Source organism: Aotus nancymaae, unplaced genomic scaffold (assembly GCF_030222135.1).
Source record: "Aotus nancymaae isolate 86718 unplaced genomic scaffold, 86718_ANA_hifiasm-v0.15.2.pri h1tg000010l, whole genome shotgun sequence".
Lineage (NCBI taxonomy): Eukaryota > Metazoa > Chordata > Mammalia > Primates > Aotidae > Aotus > Aotus nancymaae.
This window is the reverse complement of record NW_026988421.1, coordinates 34,111,133-34,134,868: the sequence shown is the minus strand read 5'-3', so window position 1 is coordinate 34,134,868 and position 23,736 is coordinate 34,111,133. Positions and strand designations below refer to the sequence as shown.

General features: G+C 47.8%; 1 protein-coding gene across 1 annotated transcript in view; it reads right to left on the bottom strand.

Moving 5' to 3' along the window:
* The window catches only part of TLL2 (tolloid like 2), a 146,011-nt gene that overhangs the window by 28,800 nt on the left and 93,475 nt on the right, over positions 1-23,736 (bottom strand). The window contains exons 8-11 of the mRNA XM_012439602.2: positions 15,915-16,039; positions 13,453-13,568; positions 8,061-8,163; positions 1,025-1,141 (exon numbers count right to left, since the gene is read on the bottom strand). Of these exons, the coding sequence (XP_012295025.2) occupies positions 1,025-1,141; positions 8,061-8,163; positions 13,453-13,568; positions 15,915-16,039 (461 nt within the window). The remainder of the gene's footprint in view (positions 1-1,024; positions 1,142-8,060; positions 8,164-13,452; positions 13,569-15,914; positions 16,040-23,736) is intronic.

The window sequence follows — 23,736 nt, the reverse complement described above, 5'->3', positions numbered from 1 at the left end:
TAACAATTTAAGGCCAAAGGACCCTTGGTAATTTAAGGCTAAAGGATCCTTGATAATTTTCTGGTAGTTTCTTTTCTTTTTTTTTGGCGGGGGGGTGGGGTACGGTGCGGTGGGGAGTGAGCAAGAGAAGCTAAAGACACAGAAGAAGCTGGGCGCGGTGGCTCACGCCCGTAATCACACAACTTTGGGAAGCTAAGGCGGGCGGATCAAGAGGTCAGGGGTTCGAGACCAGCCTGACCAACATGGTGAAACCCTGTCTGAACTTAAAAATACAAAAATTAGTGGGGAGTGGTGGCGCGCACCTGTAATCTCAGCTACTTGGGAGGCGGAGGCAGGAGAATTGCTTGAAACTGGGAGGCGGAGGTTGCGGTGAGCCGGAAGTGCACCATTGCACTCCAGCCCGGGTGACAGAGCGAGACTCCGTCTCAAAAAAAAAAGACATAGAAGAAATGGAAGCAGCATCGCCTGGTGGCAGCTGCCTAGAGCCCAGACCTATTGGTTCTCTCTACTCAGTCACCAGGGTGGCCTCAGAGGCTCTTCTAAGAAATGCCGTTGGAAATTTCTCAGTGTTGCCCAAAGCCTTTCTTCTCACAAAGGAAACAAAGGCCCAGAGAGATCAGATTCTTTGCTTAGGCTCGCACAGCGATTCAGAGGCTGCTGTTATTTCCACAGGGTTCTAGACCCCTGATACCATCCTGTAAGGGGAAGCCGACTCCTCAGCTGGCCTGGAATGAGGGTTGAGCGGGCTGGCGTGAGGAGGATGGCACCACTGCTGAAGTGGGCACAGCTGGCCTCTCCTTCCAGAATGTTGCAAACTGTGGCAGCTGGGGCCACACCTCCCAGAGGTTCTGATTCCAGTGGGTGTGGGGAAGCTCTGAAATCCTCAACGTGCCCCATGCGGTGGCTGCCCCCACCCCCGTGGCTCTGGCCTGGAGTGCCTGGGCTGGGAGAGGGACAGCAGGCTCCCTGGGAAGGACGGGGCTTAGGAGGAGCCGCCGAGGGGCTGCTTTCACCACACACAAACCTTCGTACACCGCAAAGAAGCCCTTGCCCAGGATGTTGCTGCTGCTGCGAAACTCCACCCAGAGCCGGCTGTCTGTGGAGAACAGGGGCTCCGGGACCTTGTCGCCGCAAAACCTGCCTGGATGGTGGGAAAGAAGCAGTTAGGAGGCCGGGGGACGGCAAGAAGGCACTCGCTTCAGGCTGGGAGGAAGCTGAGCTTCTTCACATATGGTTTGAAGTGAGCAATAACCCTGGCTGGGACAACTTATCTTGTAGCAGACACACAGGATCAAAAGATGGGGTTGCAAGAGGCGCACAGTGATGTGTGAATTAATTCTTATTCAGGTTAACTTCAGGAGAATTCCAGATTCCCGTCAAAGTATCCAGAGAAGAGCCAAGGCAGCCTCTCCCCTGCCTCGTGGGTGTTGCTGAGGCTCTGAAGGTGTGGTGGGGAAAGAGTGGTGAAACAGGAGTGCAGATTTTCTCTCCTGGTATTTCCTGTTGCATGTATGCCCTCCCCTTTGCGGGGCATTAGACATTCTGCTTTCCTTGCCTTGGAAAGGAATGCCAGAGAATACACAGCAAAGAAATAAACCCATCTTGGCTTTTACATTTCACAAACCTAGTTGCAATAGCAAAGATTTGGAAGAATGCACCACCATGTTTTCCCTCACCTGGTAGCTGCAGGAGGTTCCCAGGATGGAGGAGTGAGAGGACTAGAGGGAGAGTACCAGGGAGCCCCTAAAAGGACCCGTTCCCCAGCTCACCTTGAGCTGAGACCCTGGCTGGAAAGAGATCCCAGGTAGGTTTAAGAATCTAAGAGAAGCAGAAAACTGTGTCCTCAGTCCCTGGGCACAGTCCAGAGTGACAGCAAGGCCCTGGATTCCCATGCTGTGCCCACCCCACGAGGTCAGCAGAGAAGTGTCTATGTGATTATGCAGACATTTGGCCATGAGACAGGCATGCAGAGCTCCTCAGGCAAAGCGTGGCAGGATGGCAGCAACATGATTCCAGGCCCAAGAAGGGGATGGAAGTGACTTTCCCATAGCCCAGAGGATGAGGGTAGACAGAATGTCTCCCAAGCCTCTAGGGGAATGTGGACCTGGCACCATTCTGAACAGGCCTAGGGTTGATACAAGGAGGAAGCCCAGCAGCCTCTATCTAGACAGAGGACTCACTGGTTGGGGATGAGGACATCCCAGCGATGCCAGTCAGGGTGGCAGGATAGATGCCTCCCCTACCACCATGCCTTGGCACAAACAGGACATATAAATTGACCAAAACTGAAAACACAAATTGACCGAAATCAAGTCCCTACTACCTGATGGAAAGGGGGTGCATCATAGACAGAAACTTTGGTTATTGGAAAAAAAAAATCAATTTGTATTTCTTAGACACGTGGGCACATGGTCTGAAATCTGGAGCCTCGATAGAGGCCTGGTCTTCCCAGTACCTGGTCATTCTTGCCCATCTAATTCCTGCTGCCATGTCAGGATGGCAGCCCAGGGTGAGGTAGGAGATGAATTCATCCTTACTGATCAGTTCAGAACACAGACCAGCCATGGTCTATTTGGACTGGAAGACCATGGTTCTACCAAGCACCTACTGTGTGAGTCACTCAGAGAATGGATTTAGCACTGGGGGGCAATGGGGAATGGGGAGTAAGGGCATGGGTCTTCTTTGGGAGTGATGAAAATATTCTAGAATTGATTGTGGTGACACAACTCTGTGAGCATGCTAAAAACCACTGACTGGTATACTTTAAATGGGGAATTGCATGGTCTGGAAATTATATCTGAATATGTACATATATACTTTTTTAGATGGAGTCTCGCTCTGTTTCCCAGGCTGGAGTGCAGTGGCACAATCTCGGTTCACTGCAACCTTCGCCTCCCAGGTTCTTGCAATTCTCCTGCCTCAGCCTCCTGAGTCGCTGGGGCTACAGGCGCATGCTGCTATGTGCAGCTAATTTTTTGTATTTTAGTAGAGATGGGGTTTCACCGTGTTGCCCAGGCTGGTCTCGAACTCCTGAGCTCAGGCAATCTTCCCGCCTTGGCCTCCCAAAGTGCTGGGATTACAGGTGTGAGCCATCACACCCGGCATATCTGAATATTTTTTCAAAGTCCATTTAACAGATATGTCGTGGGTACTCTTAGTGCCAGTGTTATGTTAGGCAGTGGACAAGCCACTTGAGGCTGTGAGCAGGTGAGGTTAGGGGAGGGGTAAAGGCCACTGTGGGCATCTCCTAACGGCCAGCTGTGTTGTACATGTTTTGGAGCAACATGGGGGTATAGGCTGCTAAATTCCTCTGTTTCTTACCAATTCTGACCACCTGCAGCCTTTTGGATTTGAGGAGCTTAATATTAAGTAAGATGAGATGAAACTCCTGCCAAGTATTTGGCCAGAAAAAATCCACCAGAAGCCTCTAAATTTTCAGTAATGGTTTCTCTGGCATGGCCAATTAGTGTCAAGCCATTTTTAGAAAATGACAGGCAAGCCTGGGGAAGTCTGGGTTACCATTGAGGACACAGAGGAATTAGACAGTCACAAAAGGAATTCCTTCTGAGCCTAGCCCAAGTTTCAAATCCAAGTTTCTCCTTTTAAAACCCAGCTGTCACAGCCGCTGAGCACTGTTTCCAGAAAATGGGGACTTTCACTGCGTCGCCTCCCAGGGACCTAAGCAGATAAGATGAACCACCCACCACCCAAGGGCCATTAGACAGCCGGCCTCTGCTCAGTACTCCACAGGAGGCAGGAATTGCAGTCTCAGGTGTATTTTACTGCCTTGGCAAAACTTGGTAGAACAAATTACAAATTATTCCTAAGCGCTCTCCCCAAATCACTTTGTCATCTTAACTAGAATCCTCCACTTTGTCCCCTAACTGATGTCTCAGTGTTCTCATCTTCACCATAATGGTTCTCATAAAAGCTCCTGTTTTACTATGTCTATGCCAGACACTGTCCCAAGCAGTTTACATGGATCATATCTCATTTCATCCCCGATACTCTCTGAATTAGGTACTATCATTAATCCCATTTCACAGATGAGAAAACCAAGGGTTAGAGAATTTGTCTTAAATCTGTAAGAGCAAGATTTGAACTGGAGCAGTCTGAGGCCTTCATCATTGGTATCACCTTCTTCATCATCACCACCGCTACCATCAAAACAAACAAACGACAAAACCACTTCACCGACTGAGGTGCAATTCTGAACATGTGGAATTTTGGATAAATAGACAGCATATAGTCTCTAGTAATGTAGATGTCATCACCATTCACCAGTTTGGAGACAGACAAATAGGAATGAAGATTAAAGCCTCAAACCATAAAGCAATTCTGTGGAAATGCCAGGCTGGGCTGTTTGACTCACTCCATCATTTCTGCTCATTTGGGAGGCTGCCCCTGGCTAGGGAGCCTGAGTAGTGGGGCCACACGACACGGGTTGGCCAGCCTGGCCTTTCTGAACTTCCCTCCCCATTTCAAGGAAAGGGGGAAAAAGGGCTTTTGTGTGCATTCTAGTGACACCGAATGCCCAAAGACAGTTCTGCATACAAAAGTGCATTGTTAGAGTAATTCCTCTAACAGAAATAACGGAGGGAATCCAATTTACAGGACAGAATTTAAGATCACTGGATGAGTTCTCTCTGCAGCCAACTTCCTCCCCGCTTTAGGTTCCATATCTATCATAAGTGACCCCCAAAACCGCTAAACCAATTTGATATCTTTAACCAGCCGTGAAATATTCTCCATCAACTTTTCCCTTTAATCACTATGTGAAAACCTGGGTCTTGAAAAATAACCTCCTTCCAAGGAAACTAAGAAGGCTGGAGAGAAACTGGACTAGAGAAAACGTGTCAGATTCCTGCACTGAAATCCGGTTCCTGGATTTAGAGGAGGAGTTTAATAAGGATATCAAGAAGAGGAAATGCAGATGAGGACACTACAAGTGGGCTCCATGGGGAGTCATAAAGGGTTCATTCATAAAAAGTTATGCGTCCATTATGCCTGGATTTTCACACACGGCCCTGGGAAAAAATGCGATGCACAGTTTTCAGAGCAAGATGCATACTTTCACAATCCGCCCTAATCCGCTCTCCCTCCTGCCAAAGGGGCATTGACCTGCCTCCTCCCAGCAGATTTCATGGCACTGACCCCTCCCAGGGACCAGCTCTGCCGACACAATGCACTTGTTCCAAACACAAAAGTTCACTAACAACTGCATTTGGAAACATCAGAGCAGGCCAAATAGTTGGCAAAAGAGAACTGCAAATGAAGAACGATGGTTACAGGCGCTGGCACTCTGCGCGCGCGCACACACACACACAACACACACAAACACACACACACACACAAAATAAAAGTGGGTAAAATATGAGCCAAAACAAAACAAAACAAACAAAACAAAAAACTCAAAACAAAAAACAACAAAAAAACCATCACTACCACCAACGAACAGCAAAAGTCCCATTTCATTAATGAAATGTAGCCAGAGATACCAGGATCTATAATGAGAAAATTCTTGTTTCAAGTTCAAGAAAAAGGAACTCCTGGAAATCTCTCTGCCCGTGCCCATTCTCAGAAACGTGCCTTGGCCCCTCTGGGGGACTTCAGTAAAAGAGAGCTTCCTCCTCTTAAGCCTTTAAATCTATCCCATTCCCGGGAGACAGGAGTAGAGAGTTGCCAGATTAGCAAACAAAACTCAAGGAAGCCCAGTACATTTGAATTTCAGATAAACAACAAATCATGTATTTTATCTGGCACCTGCTGCGAGGTTCAGCAGCCACCGCTCCCCTTCACCAGGACATCAGAATTCTGGTCTGATCTCAGCCACTAGCTGGCTGAGTGGCCTTAGAGTTAGTCCACACTTGGGGAGCTTGGTTTTCTCATGAAAGTGTGGGATTAAGTGACTGTAAGGTCTCTGCCAGGTTGTGGGGTCTGTGATCCAATGTTCTCATGAAACTCCTCCCACATAGCTCTTTTTATTATTTTGTTATAGAATGATACCTGAATGTGTTCTTATAAAAGATTCAAACAACGGAGAAGTATACAAAACAAAACCTGAAGCTGCCCACCACCTCCACGCTTCCCTCCTCAGAGGTAATCACCTTCAGCAGTTAGATGGGCATACTTGTGGTCCTTTCCACGTATGTGGTACTAGATTTGGGCACATGCCCTTTTATATAAAGGTAAATAGGATCATTCTCTGACCCAGCTTGTGGAGATTCCAATTCAGTGGTCTCCCAGGAATCTGTATTCATAGAAATCTTCCCAGGAGGTTCTGAGGTCCAGCCAGATTTGGAAACCTTTGCTACTGGGAATCCAGCCCTCTGTCTTTTGCCACATGCAAACAGTGCTACCTGTAAAGCCAGACACTCCTTCTGGCTGCTAGAGAGTAACATGCCTGCTCATGGTAGGCAGACAACAGAAATCCAAGGAAGGCAGGCTCTGCCTTGCCACTGGGGGGCAGACCCCACTGGTCCTGCAGCATACATGCTTCTGTCCATGCTTGGCCTGGGGATCACTTCCTTGGCTTGTCTGCCTGGACAGCTGACTACCTGACTGACTCCTCCTAATGGTGGCAGCCTGGGACCCCTCAGTCACACAAAAGATTAACGTCTGCCAGGCTACCTTGAGTCCAGCCAGCCCCTCTGTCCAGGCCTCTTCTCATCTACCCCAGCGTTGGCTCCCCAGAATCCTGCATGAAGTCAGGGCTCGGTCTAGCAGTGACGCCCCCCAGCTTAGCCCTCTCCCTTCTTTGCTATCTCCATCTCAGCCAACCACCCAACACCAGCTCACCCTCAGGTGCATCAGTTGCACCATAACAAGTTGTTTCTGCTTATGTGAATGTGTGCCAGGGACAAAGTTCTCACTGAGCGCTTAGGCTTGTCCAAGCCGGAGTCTACCCTACAGACCCCTCTAAGAGTGAGGACAATCCACTCTCAGCCGAGACCTTCCCATCCGGCTCCTGGTCACGTCTGCCTCTCCCCAGCTCCACCATGGCTGCCATTCCCGGGCTGAATGAGTCCCAGTGTCCACTCCCGAGACACTGGAGCCATCGGTCGTCTAGGCAAGGCTACCCTCCCCTGTCATCCACGAGAGATCTCTCTGGGGTGAACTAATCTTTCTTGTTACACCACCTGCCCACTGTGTCTCACTCAAAGCTCCAAGCTAACTTTCTATGGGTGAGTTCATGCCCTATTCATCTCACAAAAACAATCCATGCTCATCATAGAAAAATTGGAAACTATAGCTAAACCAAGAACAACAGAATACATTTTAAAAACACTCTATCATCCTGAAATAACCAGTGTGTTATTTATGTGTATTTATAGTTTTACTTGAGATTTATATTGCAGATCGCAAAGTAGTGTCTTCTAGTTGAATTCAGCCTGTACGCAGGCTTTAAGTAATTTCATTTGGAATAATTTTGAACAGGATACTTGGTGTTCAGTTCACCACACTCCCTTACCACTCTTTAGTTTATTACACCAATCCCAGCTCCTTCATTTTTGCGTTATCCTTTAAGGCGTCTACATTTGCAATGCCTGCATTATATATATTTAATACATAAATGTATTTTTCAATTAAAATGGAATCCTACTGCTTATTCTATTTTTGTAACATACTTTTTGGTGTGTAACAGTGTATGTGAACACCTTTCTGTATCAGTAGTCACCTCCAACTTCATTTTTCATGGCCGGGGAATTTTCCATGGAAAAGATGGATCATAATTTGTTCAGCCAAATCCTACTGTTGAACATTTAAATTGCTTGCAATTTCTCCTGCTTCAGTGAACATCCCTGCAGCTAGAGCTTTGCACACTTCCTTAATTAGTTCCCTAGGATAAATTCCAAAAAGTGGAATTGCTGGGTCAAAGGGTATTTGCAGTTTTAAAAGCTTTTAACATGTGTGGCCAAATGGAGTGCTCAGAGTTTTACAATGACAGAGGCCCTTGAGAGCTTCCTGTGACCGCTGTCAAGGTGGACCTTCCAAACATTAACAGCATCCCAGGGAACATCCGATCACGCCTCTCTTAATGTTGTCTAAAGTCAACTTACCCAAAAGGGGGGCTTTCCTCCAGTAACCATCCCGGACCTCCACGTAATCGTACCAGCACAGCCGGCTTTTAAACAAATCCATGTATGTGAAGTTTAAGACGATCTGTAAAGAATTACCATAAAGTGAGTTTTGGCAGCAAAGCCCGAGGAGTTTGGGAAGACAGATCTTGCATACCGGTGTTCTCACGTTACCCTTTAGCATGCAGAACTCTCAGACCACAGTAGGAGTGTTGTCTCAAAAGCATGCTCACAGGAAACATTAGGACATTAAATAATAAACCTTAAGCAGGATGGGGAGTAAACAGAAGGAGATGGGTCCGTCGGTTCTGTCTGGGGAATCACTTGAGCTTTTGAAGTCACTAGGTGGTTTACAGAGAGCGAGATGCATTAAAAAGACTGGCCAGGGCGCGTGGAGACTGGGATTTGGAAGGAGGTAAGGGGTCAGTGAAGTTCAGAGATACAAGAAGATCTTATAACATCATCAATCATTCCAAAGGGTCTGGGGTCAGCCTGAGTGCATCTGAACATCTCCATGATCAATGTCCCCTCAGCCATGACCTCAGTCTTCTGAGGTGTGTCTAATGACCTTCCTACAGTTCATTCATTCATTCCTTCATTCACTCCACCATGGTTTGTTGATCAACTTCTGAGTGCCAGTCTGTGCTGGCCAGTAGAAATAGAAAGATCAGTAAGACAGGGTCTTTGCCTTTGGGGAGCCCAGAGAAGTGGGGAAAGGCAGATAGGCAAAGCCAACGGGAACACTGTAGTCATGAGGAGCATCTTGGCAGCTCTGAGGACATCCCTGAGGTCAGGCAGTGGATGCTCCCATGGCCAAACAGCTATTTAGTAGGGGGAAGGGAAGGGCTGGGTGGTCCCGCTGCCTGGGCCTCAGCACACAGGTGCTGTACCCATGAACTGGCTCTGGTCCCCCTGCAGCCTGCCAGCTCGGGGCTCCCCTGGCAGATGGCCCAGAGCAGAGTTCAGGTTGCCCCTGCCTCTTCACCCCCATGCAACCTCCACTAAACCAGGTGCCTGTGGCTCCCACTGTCCTGAGGTGCAGTGGCTTGTCTGAGCCAGACTCACCTTTCCTCATGCCCCACACACCTCTGCCCCATCACGTCTCCACTCTTCCTGCTCTCCAGCCCTGCCCCAGCCCCTGCACCCCAACTCGATTCCTTTTCCAACTGCGGGGGACCTTGCTCTCAGCAGTTCATCTCTCTCCAGCATCTCTACTTGCTGCCCCTCCACTAACCACTTCTTTATATTCAGACAGCCCCAGGAGCCCTCCAGCTCTAAGTAAACTCTTGGGCCAGAGAGCTTCCTCAAAGGTTCCCATTCCCTCCCCGCCAAATCTGAAGGACTGCTACTCGTCCTTGTGCCCCATGGCCCCTCTGCCCTGAGCTTGTCCTTTCCAGTTTTCACCACACTGGCTCATCTTCTCCCCACTGTTCTTGCTCCTCTGCCCTTCCAGCTCCCACTAGGTGAGAGCACCTCCAAACAAAAGAGCATTTCCTTTCCAGCCTCCTCCACTGTAGGAGACGCCATTGTCCTGATGGCCAAGGAGCCGAGCTTTGGAATTATCTTTCCTTCACCCTGACGGCTGATCCCCATATCTGTTCAGCCTCTATGCTGCAGCTCTTTTTCTTTTAAGATATCTGCATCCCTCCCCTCTAACCTCATCTCATTCCCCCTACCTTACCCCCTCCTGGATTGCTCCCACATGATTCCTGGACTCCTCCCTGCTGTGCCCCTATTTGTTCTACACACTAGGGATTCTAGATCAATCTTCCACTCATATCTCATGTTGACCAAACCCCTCAGGAAACCTCAGTGGCTCCCTGTGCCCCCATCTCATGAATTAAATTCTGCTTCCTTTCCACGCTTCTAGAGCCTGTCCTGTGCAACCCATCTCCCAGTGCTCCCTGATAGTTCCATGTCAAGGAAGCCCTCCCCAGGCCTGCTCAAGTGTCCCCCTCCTTGAGCCTGCATCTGATCGCCCCATGAACACAATTGATCTTTGCCTCTTTGGAACGCCCCACCCTCTGTCTTATAATGATTCTAGAGCAGGTGTCTTTAGATCTGCCTAGATCTGCATTTGCTTCTCAGCTCCATCTACTAGCTCTGGAGTCTTGGGGAAATACTTCCCCTCTAGTTTCCTCATCTGTAACACAATAGCACATCACTGGGCTGTTGAGGGGACTGTGTGAGAAACCATGTACAGAGTGTACATTGCTATGCCTGGTACATCATAGGCACTTCATAAATGGCAACTTAAAACACCAGGTAGGCCACACTGAGTGTACACTTAGCATACCACAACTAACACTAACCACTCCTCCCAGGCTGCCCATCTTGATTAGTGTTGAGTGCCTGTCCCTTCCCTTGGGCCCATCCCACCCAATGTTCAAGTCTCAGGACAAATCACATCTTCTTCCACAAAGCCCTGTGATCTCCTAGGAAATGAAGAGTCAGTACCAGGAAAAAACAGGCCAGCTCACCTTCTGTCATAGTGTGTGTGTGTGTGCGCGTGCATGTGTGTGTACGTGTGTGCATGTGTTGTGCCCGTGTGTGCATACATGGGTATGCACATGTGTGTGCATGTGTGTGCATGCATGTGCATGTGTGTGCACGTGTGTGTGCACGCGTGTGTGCATGTTGTCACTCCTCCTTCAAACTAGACTAGTGTTTTTCAACCCTACTTGCACATTAGAATCACCTTTGAAGCTTTAAAAAAAGCTCATAGCAAGCAAACACCCTTCCTTTCATTAAATCAGATTTAATGGGAGCAGGTGGGGGACCCAAAGTAAACACTGTCTCTCAGAGACGGGGTGTGCCTTAGACTTCTGTCAAATCCCACACGGTGCTCGTATTCAGGTGGCAGAGCTTAGTAGCACCTGTAAGCTGGTTGCGCAATAATTCTTTAGTCTTTGCTTTCCCAAAATTACAGAAAGGAAATGTTAGTACAACTTCCTTGGTAACACATTCATGATCCGAATGAATGGGATAATTATTCAGACTAATTATTTTAAGTATGTTAGTGAACCATAAAGACCACAGGGGAACGAGGTGGTGAACAAGAGGTGATACTCGAATCAATCAAGTTTGCTAATTACTAGCAGCTCTGGGGAAGGCTGGGTGAAGCAGAAATGGAAATAATTGGTGCAGAAATTTCAATGATGTATATTCTCTCTGTCCCCAGTTAGCACTAATAATTAAGGTTTGGGGAAGTTTACACAGTTCAAACATATCACAGAGCCTCTGCTGTGCAGGGCAATTCAATAATTTGGAAGTTATCAGGCCTCTTCCTCTTCCCCCTTTCTACCTCCCTCCTGTTAGAACCTCCAGCGGGCATGTGGATTTCACATCCACCCACAGCAGACAGGTCTAAGGTCTCAGATACAAGATGGCAGCTATACTTAATGTTTTAAATGCTTAGAGCCAAAGGAAGGATGCATACGTGTGCGCACACATGTGCATTCATGTATGTATATAAATGGATGTTCAAATGTCTATCTGCTAGCCTGATGTGTAATAATATAAGATGATGGTTGGCTGGGTGCAGTGGCTCGCACCTGTAATCCCAGCACTTTGGGAGGCTAAGGCAGGTGGATCACCTGAGGTCAGGAGTTCAAGACCAGCCTGACCAACATGGAGAAACTCCATCTGTACTAAAAATACAAAATTAGCCAGGCGTAGTGGCGCATGCCTGTAATCCCAGCTACTTGGGAGGCTGAAGCAGGAGAATCACTTGAACCAGGAGGCAGAGGTTGCAGTGAACTGAGAACGCACCATTGCACTCCAGCCTGGGTGACAAGAGTGAAACTCTGTCTCAAAAAAAAAAAAAAAAGATGATGGTTAAGCATTCAGCATCTCAGAGTCCAGTTGCCTGGGTTCAAATCCCAGCTCTGCAACAAACTTAGAAGCCTTGGGCAAGTCCAGTTCCTTACCTGTAAATAAGTATGGTAACAGCACCTATTTCATGAAGTTGATGTAAGGACTAAATTAGATGATCCACATAACATACTAAGGATAGTATCCAGTCCCTAGAAAATGCTCACAATGGTTCCTATCCACTCGTCTCCAGTTAGCACACTATGCTTAACTTGACATTTTAATGGACATTTTTAACAAGTTATACATTAGAAATACCTGAAGGTTGGCTACAGGTGCCTGAAAAGTTCCAGCACACCCCACTGCCACCCCTAGCTGCAGGTTTTTCACTCAGCCCCTCATCTATTCACACATCCATTCTACAAACACTCATCATGTGACCAGTCTGTGCCATAGACTGTGTGGGGTGCTCAATCTCCAACCTTAATGAGCTTAAGATTTAGAAGTGGGACAAATAAACCAGTAGTGACAATACCGTGAGACGTGCTCCAACAGGTATGATTGTAGACAGCCCTGGGGATATTGGAGGTATCCCCTAATCTAGACCTAGGGAACGGACAGGGTTTCTCAAAGATAGTTGCATTTCGTCTGAGACAACTTGAAGAACACTCAGATTTGTAGAGACAGGAGCAAAAAGATAAGCTTTGGAGCGCAAAACCTCAGTTCCCAGTTCCTAGTTCTATATCTTACCTTAAATTTTGGCACTTTTCTTAATGTTCAAGCCTCAAATTCCTCATCCATATAATGGATATAAGAGTATGCGCCCTGCAGTAGGGTTGAAAACATAGCACCCTTGGACCAGAGTAAAAGAGATCCTTGCCCTGGGCTCAGCTCTAGAGGGTCATGGAATCTGCAAGACCAAAGGAATGTGTCCACCCAGAACTTGCCCAGCTCCTACGCCACACTCCAAGAACCCAGGAATTCCCTGTTCACACAGCTCTGAGCCCACTGCCAAGGCATGCAAGGGCCTCTGCCCTGGATCCGTCTTCTTGAGTGTAGACTACACGCCTGGTCAGCCCATCCCGTGGGAGGGGCAGCCAAAAATTGGCTGTTTGCAAAAGAGGAGTGGAAGATGCTTGGGGAAGTGGGCTGGGGTGTAAACAGGGGTGTTCTTTAAGCCCCAAATAGTGAAATAAAGGCTTGGGGGAAGAAAAGCCAGCTGTGGGCTCCCCGTGTCACCATCTTCCAGAGCAGCAATCCAAGGTGTCATGGAATTCTAAATTCCAGGACATTATAATGGTATATTTATTAAGGTTGGGGGGAACTGTGAGCTTGATTTGTAACTCAGTGGATATTTAGTACATGCCAGCCTTCATTTGTATGAGTGAGACTGGTTGACAAGTCCAGAAATAATGAATGTACAGCAAGCAGCACCATGCCTGCCACATGGTGGGTGCTCATAACCAAACAGCTGTTATTTTTACTATTAACAATAAGAATTCCTCCCACCTCACCCAACTCAAGGAGTGCCGTCCATTTGCCAAGGGGGTTTCCCACCTACCTTTTCCCCTGGGGTGACCGAGATCCTCCAGACGCAGTGGGAGTAAGATGGATACCCTTTTGGGAAACCAGGTGCAGAAAAGTTTCCCGTTGTGTCCTGCAGGGTCTCCCCACATGCTGCACAAGCAAAATCACAACTGTGATGTGACACAGGCACCACTCCCCACCCAAGCAGCTCCCGCACGGGGCCGCGGAGCAAACATACCCCTTTACCAGCCAAAGCCCTCCAACAGGTTGGTGAGAAGCGTAGCAAGCAGATTGATGTTTTCTGGCTAACAGAAGCACCAGTGGGATCTGGGATCCAAAAAGGAACACCCAGGAATTTCTTCTGAGGCTCTCAGGACTGAGCATGGCCTAGAGCTCATGAATCTCAGCTCTCTGGCCAGCTGTGTGGCTTGAGCAAGTTTCCTACCCTTGCTGGGCCTTAGTTTTCGTATCTGTAAAATGGGCAGGACCTACCTGAGAGGGTTAGTGAAATTGTGTGCATTGCCTGGAATGAATCAACTCAGCGCTTGGCACATAGTGAGTGCTTCATATATAACAGCCATTATTATTGCTTATAGTAATATTGGTGGCAGACAGAACATGAAAGTGCAAGTGGATAAGACAAAAAGAAAAAAAATGCTTTGAAACTTATGTCAGCTGTTAGTTTGACTCTTTCCTCTTCATTTTCCGCTACTCATTTCTGAAAGAACTATCCAGCAGTCAAGAAAACAAAAAAATGCAGAGGCACAGGGAGCTGGAATCTTCTATAGCAGGCTATTCTGCCCTTGAATGTTTGAGGATTGGCTGGTTATGAGTCTAGAACCTAGTCTTTATGTGAAAAATATTTCCCCTAATTTGTCCTCACAAAAGAAGGGTACCTGTATGTATCCCTGGAAACTACTGGTTTTGTATTTCTCTAATGCCTGGAGGTCAGATTCCAAAGGCAAGGACACTGGCTTGCTGAGAGCCCCTCCTCTAATGTGGCCAACCCTAACATGAAGGGATCCAGCATCCTGTAGCTTCTTATCCTTACATGAAGGTCAACCTCTGCATGGCGACTGCCTGAGCTTTCAGTTACCACTCAAAACTACTGGGAACTCCAAATTCCTGCAGGAAGGAATACGTGGAGAACCACCATTATCGGCCTCAGGAAATCCTGGATATCAGGGCTTCAATATCACGTTACCGAACAACTGCCAGGCATCATAAGGATTATGCCTGGCAGTCGACACCCCCGAGGGTTACATGGAAATTATTTTAGGATAATCATCAACATTCTGCAAGAACAGATACATTACTGTGTGGCTCCATGGTATTTTGCCATGAATCCTTTTGGGAAATAAGCAGCATAAATGTTATAACTGAATAAATACGATGGCATTTCCCAGGGAATGCTATAAGGTTTCCTGTTCAATTCAGCAAGGTTATATGATATGTGTGTCTTATATTTCAGCCCTAACACGCCCCCAGATGACTAATAGCTGGATGGACACATTTTCTAGAGTTTCTTAAGGAAGCAAGCCCCACATAGCCCTTTGCATGCCCTGGGATTCCACTTAGTAAGGTAATGTGACAGCCCAGATTTTCTAAGATGGTCCTCACTTCAAATATTTCATCCCATGTTCAAACTCTGTGTCTGGTTTAGGGGTTTGGGAAAGGGTATGTGTAATGGAACTTCCTTCTATCTTCCTAAAACCACCGAAATGGATTCTGACCCATCAGTGGTAAAAACTTGGCTGCCATAACCAATGCTTTACATTGAAGCTCAAGAGCTGAAAGGGGCCTAGAAGAGCTCAGACAGTGTGTGTATGATCATGATGCTGAAGCCAAGGGGATGGAAGACAAACAGGGCAAATTCAAGGGGAAGGAACGCTTTCCAATGGGCTGAGGAACAGACATTTGCTCCAATCCCAGTGGATTGTCCCATCTTCAATGGCAGACTCCTGGGCACTCACCAGCACCTTGGACGGCTAGGAAAGCCCGAAGACCAAAGCAACAACCTGGTTGAGAGCACTGAGACTCCCTCCACCTTGTAGCATTTGGGAAACTCACCCCCATCCTCCCAAAGGCATTCTCCCTCACTCTTTATCTTCCTCCAAAATCCCGCTTGGTTCTTGTTTTTCCACATCCCCTAGTTCCATACAAAGGAGAGGTGCTGCTACTGTTCTGCGGTGCACACTGCCGTGCGCCCCTGTTTACTGTTGTTCTGCTATGCCTTCTTCCCCTTCTGGACACAAAGCCTTTGCTAGAGAAGTCTAAAGCCTCTCACGAAATCACCTGTGGACTCTAAGACCTGTTATTCTCTTCAGTGCCTGCCACCGTGTCACCTTTCTGCCTAGCACCTCCTACCAGAAGGACACCAGAAATTAAAGCTGCCAAGGAATAGTCTCTTTAGGTCCCCAAATTGTTTTCCTAGCACAGGGGCCGTGCTTTGGAGACGCTAGGGAGGTGCTGGCAGTCCCCACGGCTCATAGTTACCTGGGCATTTGTACAGTTTCCGGGCTTGAGCTATGTCTCCCTGACTGAGCCGCACGCGCTGGCCAATGGTTGGCCTGATGCCATTGTCATCTCGACGGGGGAGGATGGTGTCTAAGAAAACTCCTCTACAGGAAGGGAAAAAAAAGAGAGAGAAAGAAAAGTTAAGGCCATCGGGCTGTCTGTACTGGGTTTTCCAGTCTTCATTCCCTTGCCCATAACCCCATCAACATTCCTGCCCCTTGGCCTGCCTCTCCCGGGCTGGCATGACTGAAGCGGTTTCCTTCACTTGTGCTGGCATTTTCACATTCTATCTCATCAGCTGCCTACTTGCTTTCCAGTGGGAAGAGGATTCTGCCAAATGTAAATATATGCCCTAGTGCAGTAGCCCAGGGGCTTCCTTAGGGATGTGTACTGAGCATTTCCATGAAGCCCCGGCAGGTCCAGGCCCCAGGGCCACCATGCTGCACATCTGCAGGGAGCTCCATTCAGAGAGATCATGGTGTGAGTGGCGCCCCCTGCAGTTGTGCATTGGGAAGTACTATGCATAGCTGAGTCGTGGAGCTACCCTAGGGAGAGCTTGGGAATTGGTACAATGTGAGACTCTCAGGGGCTGGTCAGCAAGTGCAGGTTGATGAATTGGTGGTCAGAGTTTGGAGGCCCTGCTGGTAAGAGGGGAAATCAGATGGAAAACGAGACAAATGCAGAGAACAAGAAGTAGTCAAAAGAGCCCTGAACTAGAGATTTCTATACTAGGCCTTTGTGTGCTTGGACAAGACCCTTCCCCTCTCTGAGCCGCTCTAAGCCTCAGTTTACCCCACTAAACGACAAGAAATTTGCCGAGATGGTCATGGCAGCACCTTCTATCTCTAACATCTTATTCTACTCCTACTTGACTGAAATCTAAAATGACAGCTTCATTTCTAAACTAGACAAGTGGAAATCAGCCTTGTCTGCTGCCAGCTCTGAGCCTCCTCCTCTGCTTCCAGCCCCTCTATCTGGGGCCTCTCCTGGATGTTAGGCCTCTCCTTGAATCAGTGCCTCCTCCAGTCACTATCTTGTTTTTTTCCTTCCCTTCTTAACTAAGTTTCTAGGAAGTATTGTCTCCATTCCCCGACTGCTCACCTTTCATTCACTCCTCAATCCAACTGTGATATGACCCCATCAGCAATGGTCACCACTCATCTGCCAATGGACACCTTCCAATGTCTGTCTGCCCTCTCTCCAGCACTGGGACCTGTGATGCCCCCCTCCCTCCTCACTGCCTTCTCTCTGGGTCCAGGCCACGGCTCTCTCTGAGCAATGTGACAAGAATCACTTCTGCTTCGCCCTTCGATGATGCCCCTTGGGTTTCTGCCCTCTCCCTCCCTCCTCTCTCTCCATGTTCCATCTGTACCTTTAGCTTTTAACCATCACCTGCAAGCTCACAGCTACTCCTCTGGTTCCAGCCCAGGATCCTCTGCTGAGTACCCTGGTAACACCTCCCCTGGGATGTCCTATGGACCTCTTATATCCAACATGCTCAAAACCAAATTGATCAGACTGGACAAGGAAAATGTGGCACATATACACCACGGAATGCTATGATAAAAAATGATGTGTTTGTGTCCTTTGTAGGGACATGGATGAATTTGGAAACCATTGTTCTCAGCAAACTGACACAAGAACAGAAAATCAAACACTGCATGTTCTCACTTATAGGTGGGTGTTGAACAATGAGAACACACAGACACAGGGAGGGGAGCATCACACACTGGGGTCTGTTGTGGGGGAATAGGGGAGGGACAGCAGGGGGTAGGGAGGTTGGGGAGGCATAACATGGGGAGAAATGCCAGATATAGGTGATGGGGGGATGGAGGCAGCAAACCACATTGCCATGTAGGTACCTATGCAACAATCCTGCATGATCTGCACATGTACCCCAGAACCTATATATATATATATGCCAAATTGATCGCAATTCCATCCTTCTCCTTTTCACTCCATGATCCTTGTCTCCTGAGCCCGGATCTGAAGTCATTCTCAGCTCCTCCCTCTCCCTCACATTCTCCTACCAAACCAGGAGTCAGTTCTTGTCCACTGCACCTTCTTTGCACCTGTTGAACCCACTCCCTGCTCCTTGTTCCCAGACCATTGCCATAGCTCAAGTGATCAGCAGTCTCTTCCTGAACTCTTTCCAGTAGCTTCTTACCCGGCTTCCCTCCATGTAGACACAGCCACTTCTACTCTTCTGCTCCCCTCGGCCACAATGCTGCAATGGAATCATCCCAAAAATGCAAGAGGAGGCATGTGCCTCCTTTGCTTAGAGCCCTTCACCAACTTCCAGTCACCACTCGGATCTCTAGATTGTGTGCTCACTGACTTCCACCTTCCTCTGCAGTCTGATGCATTATTTTAAGCAACACTAAGCTCCTTGTAGGCCCCAAATATGCCCTCGCACATGCTATCTTCTCCCTAGGCTGCCCAGGCCCTGTATTTTTTGGTCTACTTGCAAACTCCTATTCATTCTCCAAAACCCCATCAGACGTCTTTCTCTATTAAAAGTCTTCCCCAGGCCTTTTCTACTCCTTCCATCTGGAGTTTATCATCTCCTGCTCTGGGTCTCAGTCATTTGTGTAGCCTCTTCTTATCATACTGTATCGTCTTCTTTAAAGAGTGATGGTATTTGTCTTTGCTAAAAGTAAGTTCCTCAAGCAGAGAGACTGGGTGTTTTTTTTTTTTTTTTTTTTTTTTTTTGAGACGGAGTTTCGCTCTTGTTACCCAGGCTGGAGTGCAATGGCGCGATCTTGGCTCACCGCAACCTCCGCCTCCTGGGTTCAGGCAATTCTCCTGCCTCAGCCTCCTGAGTAGCTGGGATTACAGGCACGCACCACCGTGCCCAGCTAATTTTTTGTATTAGTAGAGACGGGGTTTCACCATGTTGACCAGGATGGTCTCGATCTCTTGACCTCGTGATCCACCCGCCTCGGCCTCCCAAAGTGCTGGGATTACAGGCTTGAGCCACCGCGCCCGGCCGAGACTGGGTGTTTTATCTCTGTCCTCAGAAACTACAGCATAGCAGGCCTTGAAAAATGTATCTTGAATTAAATTATGCAACCAGGATAAGGCACTGTCTTCAAAAAACTTTGCAAAATAGTGATTTACATCCAAAACGGAATGCAAAAATGTATATATGTCACCTAGCTATTAGCTGTGCACGCTCTCACTCTCTCTTTCTCTCTCTGTCTCTTTCAAGCACTGTTTCTGTTTCCCTAAATTCTGCACCACCTTAGAAAATACCTATTACCTCTTGTTTTTCCTGGTTACATCACTTTATCATCTTTGTTTCTCTATAGACTTTTTTTTTTTCTAAATCAGATTTCAAGCTCACTTTCCAACCTTAGCATGTGGGAATCTAGATCATCTGCTGATTTCCTTTTCAGCATCTCTGTACCCAGCATGTAACCCCTGACCTGCCTCACCTCTGGGTCTGGACTCCTATAGAGAAACTTAAGTGGAATCCTTGGCCTCCCTCACCGACTTTCCCACATTTTAAACCACAAGTGATAACCCCATGGAAAATCCGAAATTCAATCATCAGCTACTCCAAAAACAGGCACTGCTGCCCTAATGAAAGATGTCGTTTTGTAATTATTTTCTTGGTTCCCTTGCAAAAAGGAATTCTGCAGCGCAAGCACAAGGGTCACCGCAGTCTCTAAGCACCCCACGCTACCTGGCCGCATTGTGTAGACGACTTCGCCAGTGGGCCTGCTGTATAGAAGCCATGTTCTTGCACTCACGCATCGTTCATAGGACTTTCTGATGTGCCAGGCCCTGCACTGGGCACTCTCCCTGCACCATCTCATTTCATCTTCATAACACCTGAACAGTTAGGTGCCATGATCAAGAGAGCTCTCACTCTACAAGAGAGAAGACTGAGCCTGCAGAGCTGGTGACTTTCCCGGGGCACAGAGCTCATCATGGAGAGGCAGGCTGGGGGCTCACCTCTGGCAATCCTCCTCCTTCTAGCAGTGTTTCCTGCTGCCCAAGGAACAGTAGGCCTTACGATGCATTAAATTATAGAGCTAAGAACAGTGCCGACTTCAAAAACCAAAACATCAGGGACAACATTGGCTCACACTCAGACTGCTCTTTGCTGCTGGACGTCCTCCCTTGCCAGCAAGAGCTGCCAGCTCTGGAAGATGTTTACTACAAGAGCCGTCCCCTGTGTAAACCACAGTGGTGACGTTCCTCCCCTCTTTCATGTAGGACAACTCTTAGCATTGACATTCTGCTAAACTAAGACAGAGTTCAGCAGATGCCTCAGGGAATAAAACTGTCAGCTCTGAGTTCTGAAACAAAGAGGCCCCTGTACAAGAGAACCGTCTCCTCATCTCCTGGACCTTTGCCCAGCAAAACCTCCAAAGAGACCGCTCCCCACAGCCTGGGTCCAACCACGGGGGAGGGGAGAAGAACTGCAATAAACTAGAGGGAATGAAGTTGGAAGGAGACAGCTCAATCGTAAAGAGACACAAAGATTGAGTTTCCCACCAGCAGGGCACAGCATTTGCCCGCCTCCCCAAAATAAGCATATGTTCTACAGGCTCTATTCTGCTCATTTACAGAATCCAAGATGAGGTACTGGCCAGCTGCAGGGCCTTTGTGACCAGGAGTAATGACATGGAGTTGGGAGTCAGGAAACGATTGACAAAATGCCAACGGAAAAGCCCCCAGTAAAAACCCACTGAACAAAATTGTTTTCTGAAAATCCATGCAAAAAATTGGCAGAAAGGACAACGCAGTTATCCATCTGCAACAAAACAGGTTTGCTGAAACCATTCTGAACTCTGGGGCAGGGGTGAGAAGGTAGCAGTGGCAGATTGTTAAAATAAAAAGTCACTCCTCCTAATGGCCATATCCTACTGCAACCTGAAGCTGCCACACCTCCTGCCTCAACCTGAAGAGGCGGGGTCTATTCCTTCACTCACTTGAGTCTGAGGATGGTCTTGTGGCTCGCTTTGACCAATAAAATGTGGCAGAAGTGATGTCATGCAAGTTCCAGAGCTGGGGCCTTAAGAGGCTTGCGGCTTCCCTGCTTGCCCTCTTGGAACTCTGAGTCCCCATCCAAGGAAAAGCCTGGTCTAGCCTACTGGAGGATGAGAGGCCACGTGAAGAACCAAGGGACTCCCGAAGAGAACTGAGGGGCATGAACAGGCAGCACCAAGTGCCAGGCGTGTGACGGGTCATCCTGGACTCCCCAGCCCAGCTGAGCTGTCAGATGACTGTTGCTGTGGGTGATCCCAGGAAAGACCAGAGAAGAACAAGCCTGACTAACCCACAGAATCATGAAAAGTAATAAGCTGCTGTTTTAAGTCACTAAGCTTGGGGTCAACTACTCTGCGGCAGTAGCTAACGTAACAGTGGCAGGAGGGGCCGCCTGCCCTCGGGGAGCTGTTCTGCTGTAAGCTGCCCATCCTCCCGTGTGCTGCCCCTGCTGATCTCCCTCCTAGAGCTTCTGGAGACTTTTGATGAGAAATTTTTATTTCATGGGTTTGGCCCATGGATTTCTACCAGTCTGTGCTGATGGTTCGCACTGACAATAGCGTTAGAAATGGTTATCCCCTAAGGGACAGAAGGCATGGCATTATGAGTTAGTGATCTTAGAAATATATATATATATATATTTTTTTTTTTTTAAAAAAGAAAGACAAGAAAAGAATTGCTGGTGCTGGAAGATCCTCTGCCTGCATCCTGTCCTGGCCTCTGGCTTCGGAGCTTGTTCAGTGCCTGGCACAGAGCAGGCAGTGCAGCTCCTACAACCCACAAATGCCCTACATGGTACAGACTTATAGATTCTCCTTAATAAAGTGACCATCACATTTGTGAGCACATGGAAAGAATGAGCATAATGGACATTTCTACCCTCACCTATTCCCCAACATTGCAGGTACCTTGACCCCTTTGAACTCATTCATTAATTTATTCATTTAGCAAATATCTATTGAATGCCTACTGGGTGCCAGGCACCATGTTGGGTGCTGGGGACTAGAAGAGAATGAGATAGTCTCTCTTCTCAAGGATCTCAGTCTACTGCCAGAGAAGGAAATGCAACAGACAAATATGAATAAATTAATAGTTATTAATAGATAAATTAAAAAGCAATATGAAGAGTTATGGCAGCTACAGAAATAAGACCCAAGGTACAAGCTTCTCTCTTGGGCCAACTTGACATAGATTCTCTGACAAAATTGACACTTGGTCTCTAGTAGCAGCCTGTAACTCCTGGATGATGGGGTGGGCCCCTGGGTATTCCCTGCACCATTTCCCAAACAGGTGAATCAGCCCACCCCAAGACCCAAGCATCACACCCCTTGAATAGTTGCACACTGCACTGGCCTCCTGAGATTCCCTGCACACAGCCTCAGGGTGGATCCCTCAATGTCTCAGTTTCCTAATCTGGAAGAGGAGGCCCTTCCAGCTTCAGATTTCCTGTATGGCAGTGAATGAGATCATATCTGTCAACCCCTCACCCATCTGCATCTGAGATTGAGAAATTGCTACATGAAAGGTTGGAGCTGGAAGGGGCTCAGAGAACATCTAGTCCAACCCTCTCACAAGGAAATGAAGGCCCGTGGAGGTGGAGATTTAACCATCACACAGCTGCCCCTAATTACTGTCTGCCTCCCTCAAAGGCAAGAGTCACAGGAGAACTAGGACTAGGACTAGAACTGGCTTCTGGTTCTGTGTTTGGTTGTCTCTTGATCACACCATGTTTCATCTAGTATCTTTGGAAAAGAGCCAGGAGATGGGCAAAGAGGCCAGGAAGGCTTAATTTCACGCCACTCCCAGGTGCTGTCGAAGATGTCAGCTTCAACATAACTCCACCCATCAGAGCTCACATCTGGGTGCAGGATAGAGATCATGACTAAAGCAGCTGTGTGGCCACAGGAACAGTGCCCCGTGAGAACTTGGGATGCTAAGATTTAGAGGATTTCTCCCACAATCCTATCAACAAATTCATCAACAGGATGCTTTCAGCAGCCTCACCCAAGAACCAAGGAGTTCTTGGCATACAGTTTCCCTTTCACTCCCAAGAGCCATGTTTTCTGAGCAAACGGTTTCCTTTCTTCTTTATGGACATGGAGACTCATGGAATGGATTATTTCCCTCTTTGCTGTGACTACTAGGAAGCACAGGGCAGGATTTGCTGCCAACAGCAACCAAGTGAACCTACCCTCACAGCATATACTCTGAGTACTAAACTTATTCTGGGCCTCAGCTTAGCTTTCTAGCCTTATTTTTCCCTCCTCCTTTCCCCTAGTTTTCTCACCTATTATTTATCTTTGTTATCCCATGTGTATATTGGAAGTCATCACAGATCCTTTTGGGGGAATGATGAGATAAACAAACAAGCAAGCTAACATCTGGTTTTAACAGGAGATTGAAGAGAAAGTACCAAGAGAGAAAATACTTGTTCTGTGTGTCTCCTTTAGCTAAGGGTAGAAAGACCTATAAAACTGGGACAAGTAAGGAAAAGCTTCTACACACAAAGCACTTCCACGGTCTAGAAGCAGGGACAATACTGAAAAGCTCTAATGTCTGCTGGGCAAGCACATCAGAACAGCCCATCAGAACAGCCCCTGCCCATGCCGGCCATAAATAAAACACCCAGCTCTACTTGAATACGCGGCTTCCATCCTCTGTGACCTGCAGGTGGGAACCTGGGTCTTTGCTCTCACTCCAGTCCTCAGTTACCTGTGCATCTGAGAGCTGGCTGGAGCCTCATTGTCTTCACCTCTAAAATGAATCGATGATTTACAGCCCTCCCAGCCCTGACACCGCCTAG